Source organism: Histoplasma capsulatum, genomic scaffold, assembly GCF_000149585.1.
Source record: "Histoplasma capsulatum NAm1 scaffold_1 genomic scaffold, whole genome shotgun sequence".
Lineage (NCBI taxonomy): Eukaryota > Fungi > Ascomycota > Eurotiomycetes > Onygenales > Ajellomycetaceae > Histoplasma > Histoplasma mississippiense.
The window spans coordinates 5,119,346-5,128,646 of record NW_001813982.1 but is presented as its reverse complement, the minus strand read 5'-3'; the positions used below and the strand labels follow the sequence as shown (position 1 = coordinate 5,128,646).

The window sequence follows — 9,301 nt, the reverse complement described above, 5'->3', positions numbered from 1 at the left end:
GGTCGAGGACGCCGAAATTGCCGTGGCAGCGGATCCAATATATGTTAAGGGGTGGAGCAGACTTGGCTTAGCTAGATTTGCCCTTGGGAATGCAAAGGGTGCAGCCGAAGCGTATCAAAAGGGTATCGATGCTGAAGGAAATGGTGGCAGTGAATCCATGCGAAAGGGGCTGGAGACGGCAAAGAAGCGCATTGAGGATATGAAGAAGGGGGAGGATGAGCCCCTCGCTGAAGATGTTGATGAAGCACCTGGTGCCTCGCGTGGAGGAGGAGGCGCTGGTGGAATGCCTGACCTTTCGTCTCTTGCAGGGATGTTTGGCGGCAGTGGAGGAGGCTCTGGGGGTATGCCCGATCTTAGTTCGATAATGAGCAACCCCATGTTTGCTAGCATGGCACAAAATCTTATGAGCAACCCTGATATGATGAGTAACCTAATGAATAACCCGCGTATTCGACAAATGGCGGAGAGTTTTGGTGCGGGCGGAGGTGGTGCTGGTGCTGGTCAGGGAGGACTTCCAGATATGGCCAGCATGATGAATGATCCCAATTTTGCTGAAATGTAAGTCTTAACTGAGCTACTCATAACGCATACTTTAAGAGCGCTAATTGATCCATGTAGGGCAAGAAACCTGATGGGCGGAGGTGCTGGGCGTGGTGCAGGGAGGGGATCTTGAATTTACCGACCAAAATATTGTTAAATGGTCCATTTTATTGGTCTAATATATAGCAACGGATGTAATTTGCTGCCACAATATGCATATCGATATGCCTATGGTTTATTTTGTACTCATTTTCCGGAGTCGTTTCACAGCTTTATCTGTCTAATAACCCCACTTTTCCCATACTTAGAATCTGGGATGAATAGGACGATGCACGAACTGGACTGTGAAGTAGGAGCTCATGGGAAAGGGGCATGTAAAGGTCATAATGTTCTAAAAAAAAACCCATCTTAAAGCTTAATGAAAAAGTCCGACTCATTTACGGAATTTTTTGATAACATTTGAATGAGCCCTGTTGATTCACTTCATGCTGCCCAGGGTTGGGTGAACACTAAACAGCAAAGGAATCGATCCAAAGTTGCCATATATACAATATAAAGAGGAGAAGAGGCTATGAAGAAAATAGTTCTGCTGAAATCAAAAGAAAGGACCACACAGTTCTATATAAGACTCCAATCCATGTAGTAGAATACAACCAGGAAGTAGCCAGCAAAAACAAGGGAATGGGGAAAATGAAACCCACGTGTCAAAATTTGGTCGATCGTAGATAGTAGTGTATAAAGATTATTTGGGGAGGTAGATATATTAGGAGGCATCTCAGGAAAATAGCAAAATGCGGCTGCTGCTAGACTTGTCGAGATCGAAAGAAAATTCGAATCGAAAAAACATGCTATCCCTAGATATAGTCACGTCCAGACTTCTGCAGCTCGATCATTCTCCATCCTCGAGTTTCAGGATTGTTCACATCTTCTGGGATTCTAGTCATGCCGATGGCATAGGTGACTAGTTGGACTTTGTCTTCCATACCAGCCGCTAGCTCTTTGGTTTTAACATTGCGATAAACATGGACTTCCTGTGTTCGGCAGGTGATGATGAAAACTGGGATGTCACCTGGCTCAAGCATGCGGGCATGAGAGATATCGACATGTCGGATATCGAGGATTCGACCGTCTGATTTCAGTCCAGCGGTCGTGTATTGTTGGGCAAGAGCAGCATAAACGTTATACTGGGCTTCTGAAAGCCAAAGTTTAAGAGTCTCAACATCCCCTTTAACATAGGCATCCAGCACCTCAGGCAGCATATATTCGCGCAATTCTCGTAAGAAGGGTTCGATTTGGAAGCTTGGATCCATTTCGCGGAACTTTTTGATGACCATAGCTGTTTCATTTTCTGCAAACCATCCCGCCACCCGATCCGAAATTCCCCGGAGGGTTGTGACTAGCGGATTGTCAGATTCATTATACGTATGTTTAAGGTTGAAATATGATTGCATAAGGCGACTAGAATCTTTAAATTCTTTCCACGATTCTTTCCAAGCCGCGTCCTTGTGGAGGGTGACGTGGGTGCCGGCACTAATTCGGTTAGTGATGCATTAGGGAGTTCAACAAACAACTAAATATAGGCTTACTTCGGATCTTCCACCATCTTCTCTATCTTACGACGGCCGGATTTAGCCTCCGCAAGTTCCCGCAGCTCTCTTTGCTTTCGTCGTTCCTCCTTTTCCATCCAACCTCCATACCGGGAGCTACTACCATCGTCTATTGCCTCCTTCACTCCACCAACTGCTGTTTTATAGGCGGCGGTTTCACGAACCGGTCTGGTAGCCATTTCAATACCCTTTCCGGTGGCAGATACTCCTGACCTGAGTCCCTTGACAACCGAAGTATCCCAAGTCCATGCGGCTCCTTGACCAATAACCTTACCCGTAGTTTTTATAGCCGAAGAAGTTTTGGACGTAGCAGCGCCAGAAGCAGCCTCGTACGCGGCTCTAGCCCTCTTAACAGATTCACTTTCGGTGAATTGATGTGCCGACGAGGCTAGAGCTTTTGTTGATTCATTCCATTCCTTCGAGGCCTTGAACTCGGATCGTAGGGTCTCGGTAAACACCTGCCATGGAGTTTTATCACCATGGGGAGGTGGTGGAGGTGGTGGTTCATCTTTTGCCTTCTTTCCTTCTTCCTGGGAATTTGGGTTTTGCGCTTCTCTCTCGTTCTTTGCCTTTTCCGACGATTCATCTAATTTCGGATTCTCCGCACTTGCTTGTTCCGGACGCTTCTGCTGCTGTTGCCATAGGCTGCATCCCGTTTGAAAGGATCTTCTGACTGGAAGATTTGCCCATATCGAATTCAGTTGCGTGGGAGTCGCAGGAAAGAGGGGTGAAGTATTAGAAATCGAGTGCCTTGATGCGGAGTTGAGGAGGGATTGAGACGAGATGGTAGGATTCAAGGAAGTTTGATGGGTCAATGGCCGCCGGGAGACTGCTCGTGATGCAAACACTGTTGGAAAGGTAATAGTGTGGTTCCTGAACAGAGCCGTCCACATCACACCAGGCGGCGTACATTTGGCTGCGATGAGCATTGTTCGGGCGGGTAGGATACTACAGGCTCGTAGCTAAAGAGTAAAATAAGCAGGAGAGACGGCCAAAACAGATTAAAATCGCAGCAACACCGTAGACTCAAAAGCAAGTCAGCCCTTGGAAACCCGGCCTGACTGGTTGCTAGCTCGTGGTTATGCGTTTGGAGGTCGAGGGAATTTAGCAGAGAATGAGTTGATATCGATTTAGAGTTTGTCCACCCGCCAAGACCTAAAAAACTTCTGGGACTTGTCAACCACCATTGATTGCACGAATACCGAACAACCAACCCAAGAGCAGCAACGACTTCAACGTCTCAATTGCAACGGATCCCTTCGATATCTGCATGCGCATGCAGCTAGAAATACGCCCTTGACGTTTTTAGACGCATGGAGCAGTCCGCTTAATTCCTCCAATTTTTTCCACGGCCCCTTAAAGTGAGAAGGTACTATACAATGTCAATCCTAGGCTTCCCTGTATCAACTAATATTTATTTAGGGCAGTCGATAATATATTCACCGATATCTGGTACACCAATAGGAAATGATGGGGGGCACTGGAAAGTGTTTATCCATTGCGGTGCAGTCCATTGGACTACCGCGCCAGCAATATTTACTTCAATCCCAAGCTTTCAGACCATCGGTCTGCACACACGCGAAGAAAGCTAGAGATATGTCCACAGGCGGCCCCTCTGCCTTGTCGAAGCTTTCAGCGTCGACTAGGGTCACGAGAAACGCAAATAACGATTCCGCATCCATGACCTTCCGTCTTAATCAGGTTGTCCAGTACGGCTATGCCATCCAAGACCCACCGCACCACCTTCATGTCTACTCGCACAAACACAATACACACATCACCCTAACTCAACCAAACCGAGAACCTTTGCTCTCCATGAGTTGTGGAAATATTGGTTTTCGCAAAGCACAACGCTCCAAATTCGACGCAGCGCACCAGCTTGCATCCTTCATGATGGGAAAAATCCAGGAAGAGGGTCATTTGTTAACAATGAAGCGACTGGAAGTTGTACTCCGAGGTTTTGGACCCGGTAGAGAGGCGTTTACGAAGGTCCTTCTAGGCCCAGAGGGAAAAAATATTCGCAATATGGTTTGCAGGGTCACCGATGCTACTAGATTAAAATTTGGTGGTTGTCGTAGTAAAAGGGTACGCAGGTTGGGCTGAGGCCGATTTCAACATTTTGGATTTTCTGTTCGAATCTCCACTTTCCCATTATCGAACGGACCTTCATGCCCTGAAAATGTTTACCTATTTATTCTATCTGGAATTTCGGTGACCGGAAGCGGGAAACAGGACGCGGGACAAAGATAGTCCCGCTCCTATGTCGTCTATATAGCGATGTATCTAACTTGGGATACCGGATAATTCTCATTGTATGGTACTGTGTACAACATTGGTGACCGATTTACCACTTCTTGAATCTATGTATAGTTCTAGTATTCATCTCTGTCCGGTGTTATGCCCTGTTAGTCTCTGCTTCGTCTTTTTCAGCTGTAATTTTTACAACCTCCTTTTCACCAAATATTTTCTGAGACCCTAACTGTTGCCGACTCTTCCAAAGGCGTGTGAGATAAAGTCTCCTCATCTTTTTAACCCCGATTGAAACCCTTAGAATATCGTCGACCTCGGGACCATGTTTCCCTATTTGAGTCTAGCGTTCCAAGCGCAAGCTCGCAGATCACATGATTTTCAGTGGCATCAGAACCTTGAGGCATCTACAAATAACGAATAAACCTCTGGCAAGCTCAGTTGTGATATTATTTTGATTCTAAAGGTTCCAAAATTAATACAATTTGCTTGATACCACCTCTTACTTGTCTACCACTTCCGTATCCTTGTGCTACGCTGCTCCTCTTGCAAGCATACCTCCAAGTCTATACTAGTCTCGTCATCCCTATCCGGCTTGCTCCCTGAATGCGTCCGCATCTACTACTGAAGCTACAACAAACCGACAGCGTGATTCCTTTCTGTCGCTGTTTTTGTGCAGTTTGATGCGTCGTTAGCTGGGCCATCCAATGCTGTGTGGATGCACCCATTAAACCCTTTTCTCCGTGCTTTCTTCCGCAGTACTATTCCGGCACAATGCGTGCCCATCCAGAACCATGTATCACACCCTCCCCCGCTTAAATACGCCATTTCAGCTCCTCTGTTCCTAACTTTTTGAGACTAGGTCCTCCTTGTTCCCGTAACTGAATCGCTCATCAATGGCCGAGACCGGGATTCGAACCTCGCGTACGCCGATATCGTCTCGTCGGAGGAGTTCCTGGGCAGCCATGTTTTGCGTGTTACTTCTCCTATTGGATCGCCCGCCAGTAAGGATGGACCAAGCGTCCGGGACACTAGGGGCAAGGCAAGACAAATTACAACAGTAAATGGCCGGACTGTGGTTGTTAAGGAAACCACGGTGTTTAGCAATAAAGGTTAGGGTGGACTCAATGTGCAGCAGATATATTTGTTTAGATGCCAACTAGTCTATTTCAGGATTTAAGGCCCTGAACCAGGCCCAACTTCTCTCAGATGCCCTTTACTATACCTCGAATAACGAATCGCAGCCATGGTTGATATACTATATATCAACCCCGCTGATTGGCACTTTTCAGGTTGTCAGAATTACACCAGCGATCACCCCTGGGCTTTCACCGAAGCCAATAGAGCCTCCTAAAACGGAAAATCGTAACGAGAACCACATGTCACATTTCTCAAAGAAAGAGATAACATCGTTCGCAGACTTGCTTGCAAATTTCCCGATGATCGCGAGACAAATGCAGCCTGGTTTGGACAGAGTATTTCGAGAGTTCGGCAAGGAGCTTGGAAAGCCATTGCCGCCTCCTCCCTCTGTACTATCTCCAGTCATGTCGGATAGTGAAGCATATGTTAACGAGACTGAGGAAACTGGATCTTGGCGAAGTAGATCACCTGGTAAGGGGTCGCACATCAATCAAGAAAGCCTTCCTTTCAACTCATCAGAATATTTTGAGGATGATGAGGACCTTATGAGACGAACTTTAGAAACTGCGGTAACATCGGCGATTGATCTATTTAGACTTGTCGATAAACAACAACTCTCCTTACTGGGTGCGACAACGGATCTTACCGGCCCGCTGGTTGAGCGTCTTATCGAAAAGCATGTGGCACAGCAAGTCCACGATTCACTCTTATTTCCGCGCCTTTGCGGTTATCGCCAGGCGGAAGATGCAGAGCTAGATGCTCGTATCCATCAAATGGAAAATATTGACATTTCGCAGGTTGGAATTGTTATTGAGGGCGGTCGCCAAGGGAAACAGGAGATACTCCGCCGCCTTGGAAGAGGCGTGGATGAATTTCGAAAAATAGCCGACGCAAAATGCCCTCAAGACATGCTTGAGATTTTGCTGGCAACCATTAAACTTGTGACTGTAATGGAAAAATCCGATGTTCGAAATGGCGAGGATTCGTACAGCCACTCCGAGAAACAATCCTCTGTACTTGCAATAAATGCAGATGTTTTAGTTTCATTGTTACTTGTGGTTATTATCCGGTCACAGGTTCGGCATCTCCAGGCTAGACTTTTGTACATGCAGCAGTATATCTATACTGATGATGTTGAAAGTGGTGAACTTGGATATGTTTTGAGTACATTCGAAGCTGTATTAACATATCTTTCGAAAGACTCCGGAGCCCTGAGGAGGGCGAGCGCCCGAAACAAACGGCTCTGGACGGCGACCAAAAAAGGAAGAGTCTCAGATATAAAGGCGATATTAGACCCGGATAACTCTCAAGACACCCTAACTGGCCATAATTTTGATGAAGACGAGTGTTCGAGCTTTTCTAAAGATGAAGAATCTGGCACGATCTCTGATCATGCTGATCAAGAGATGTATGTGAATGGCAGCACTTCCAATCCATTGAACCAAATATCGCCCCTATCCCCCGACACACCCTCATTAGCCCACGTTTTTCCGTTTATGAACTGGTCCAGAGTCTCCTCCTCAAAAGTAGAAGCCCCACCGCGGAAGAAAGTTTCTATGGATATGCGGAGCCTTTCAGAGTCATCGACGGTTTCATACGTTTCTCGAACGACAGTTGGTTCAACGCCAAGTGCATTGGAAGGAGATACGTCCATTGAAAACTTGACAAAGACCCAGGATCCGGCAGGTGATTCTGTGCCGATGATGGCAGTGGAAGCTCGGCAACCCCAGTCCCTTAAGTATTTACTCAGTCGTCAAGACTACTACCCCCTCGACAGCATATTGGAGGATACCAATAGTGACGGAACGACGTTGCTGAGTGCCGCTGTGCAACTAGCACACACTGAACTGGTCGATATAATTCTGGACTTCATATCCCAAGCTCGCGATTCTCAGCTTCTAACTTCGTACTACGCCAAGGCAGATCAAAGAGGCCGGACTCTCGCCCACTATCTTTTCAGTGTTCCTACGCTCATGTCTCGGTTGGAGTGTGCCCTTCCGTGGCGGCAAAGGGACAAAAATGGCCAGACGCCACTTTTTGCCCTCTGTAGGTCCTATGATCATCCCGATTATAACCCAATGGTGCATGAAGCATTGACGATTGCACAGAAGGCGCAAGGTGACGGGAAGCCTTTAAGGTTAGAGGATCATGTCGATGGCAAAGGGAATACTCTCTTGCATGTCGTTAGTGATCCACAGATAGTTGTTAGGATCCTCAAAGAATGTGACTGTGACCCAAATGCCACTAATGACAAAAGATTCACGCCGTTGATGATGGCAAGCAAATACGGCCGTGTTGATCTGGTACGGATATTTTTCGAGGACCCACGAGTTGACGTCAATGTGCGTGAGATGCGTGGTCTCACTGCAGTCGAGCTCGCGAAGGATGACGAAGTCCGTAATCGAATCGACGATTTAATACTCTTTTCCAATGCGTCCTCGGCCCGTGTTGATTCTTCAGGACGAATCACCACTGTTGTTCGTTCATTGTTCATTGAAGATGCTAGTGTTCGTTTCATCATTAAATCCGGCGCCCCCAATCCTGAAAGGTCGCTCCAAAAGTCTTCTTCGCCAGGGATTGTTACTTACACGATAACAACCTGTCGCCGCAGCATAAAAGACTTTGAAAACCTCATTAAATTCCTCAAAGTTGAGCACCCCGCATCATACATCCCAGAACTGCCTCCCTTCCGCACTCCATTTCAGATCCCATCAAGACCTTCCAGAGCGATTCTCCACGAAGTTCAGGCGCGCTTAGACCTCTTTTTGAAAATTCTATTAGCCCACCCTACATTTGCCACCCACGAAATGATTTGGGAGTTCTTCCTCGTCCCAGAAATGCAAACCGAAATGATAGAAGATAGATCTCGTCGAAAAGCAGAAGCCCTTGCGGAGACAATTGAAGACGACTACGAACCCATGACCCAAGCAGAAATTCGAGACGTCGAGCAAATCGTTTCGCATGCCCAGGATGCAGTCCGCGCCCTTAGCGCCGCCACCCGCAGCCTACTTCGACGAGGCCACATCCTCCAGCATGCATATTCCGATCTAGCGGATTCTATCATCCTCTGCGCATATGCCCTCTCCTCGCTACAACCACCTTCCAATTCCCTTCCAACTTCATACGTCGAAACCTTCGCCCGCTACGCCGCCTGCATCTCAACACCCTCCATCGATTCGTCCCCTCTAGTCCAATTCCTCACTGCACTGACGTCGTCCCAAAGCACCACGACTGCAATGCTTAATGCACTCTCGCGGCCGGGAAAGCTCATCTCCAATCTCAACGCTGAAATCCGTGGCCTGACGCGCGCCCACTCATCCTTGGCGTCCTCATCTCTCCCGCTTAAATTCAACTTCCCAGGTCTTGAAGAATCGCGACAAAAATCCGTGCGCGATCTAGAACAAAAAATATCAGCATCGACAGCAGAAGCTGAACACCTGGAGAAAGAGATAGCATGGAATAAGGATGTTGTCGTGGGAGAGCTGGCTGGATGGACTGCGTGGCGGGAAAAGATTGGGAAAAACGCTATTCGGGCGTTTGTGACAACCACATTGGTCAGGGAGAAGGAGAGGGGGAGGGCTCTGGAGAGGTGTTTGAGGAGTGTTAAGGGTGGGGTAGGATCTAATAATCTTTTAGTAATTCTTAATTTCTTAGAGCGGGAGATTATGAGGTTTATTTACTTTCTTTGAACATTCGTGCTTGTCGTTTTCATACCCACCGCTTTTTATATCTTCAGCTAAGGCTTGACCCAGTTCAATTACCTCTAC

The 9,301-nt window shown here is 47.3% G+C and overlaps 5 protein-coding genes across 5 annotated transcripts; 3 read left to right on the top strand and 2 right to left on the bottom strand.

Annotated features, from left to right (window-relative positions):
* Positions 1-157: 157 nt before the first annotated feature.
* On the top strand, positions 158-673 carry HCAG_01444 (predicted protein; the record flags this gene model as incomplete). Its single annotated transcript, XM_001544347.1, has 2 exons — positions 158-558; positions 619-673. 2 exons carry the CDS (start codon positions 158-160, stop codon positions 671-673), a joined length of 456 nt encoding a protein of 151 aa, XP_001544397.1.
* Positions 674-1,394: 721 nt separating this feature from the next.
* HCAG_01443 (hypothetical protein) lies at positions 1,395-3,076 on the bottom strand (the record flags this gene model as incomplete). The annotated part of the gene is made up of 3 exons (XM_001544346.1): positions 1,395-2,070; positions 2,127-2,994; positions 3,058-3,076. The coding sequence occupies 3 exons, from the start codon at positions 3,074-3,076 to the stop codon at positions 1,395-1,397; spliced, it is 1,563 nt and encodes a 520-aa protein (XP_001544396.1).
* Positions 3,077-3,743: 667 nt separating this feature from the next.
* Positions 3,744-4,250, top strand: HCAG_01442 (conserved hypothetical protein; the record flags this gene model as incomplete). The annotated part of the gene is made up of 1 exon (XM_001544345.1): positions 3,744-4,250. One exon carries the CDS (start codon positions 3,744-3,746, stop codon positions 4,248-4,250), a length of 507 nt encoding a protein of 168 aa, XP_001544395.1.
* A 425-nt stretch (positions 4,251-4,675) lies between these two features.
* Positions 4,676-5,361, bottom strand: HCAG_01441 (predicted protein; the record flags this gene model as incomplete). The annotated part of the gene is made up of 3 exons (XM_001544344.1): positions 4,676-4,801; positions 5,036-5,059; positions 5,314-5,361. The coding sequence occupies 3 exons, from the start codon at positions 5,359-5,361 to the stop codon at positions 4,676-4,678; spliced, it is 198 nt and encodes a 65-aa protein (XP_001544394.1).
* A 279-nt stretch (positions 5,362-5,640) lies between these two features.
* HCAG_01440 (conserved hypothetical protein) lies at positions 5,641-9,203 on the top strand (the record flags this gene model as incomplete). The annotated part of the gene is made up of 3 exons (XM_001544343.1): positions 5,641-5,643; positions 5,687-9,148; positions 9,189-9,203. The coding sequence occupies 3 exons, from the start codon at positions 5,641-5,643 to the stop codon at positions 9,201-9,203; spliced, it is 3,480 nt and encodes a 1,159-aa protein (XP_001544393.1).
* Between the last annotated feature and the right edge of the window lie 98 nt (positions 9,204-9,301).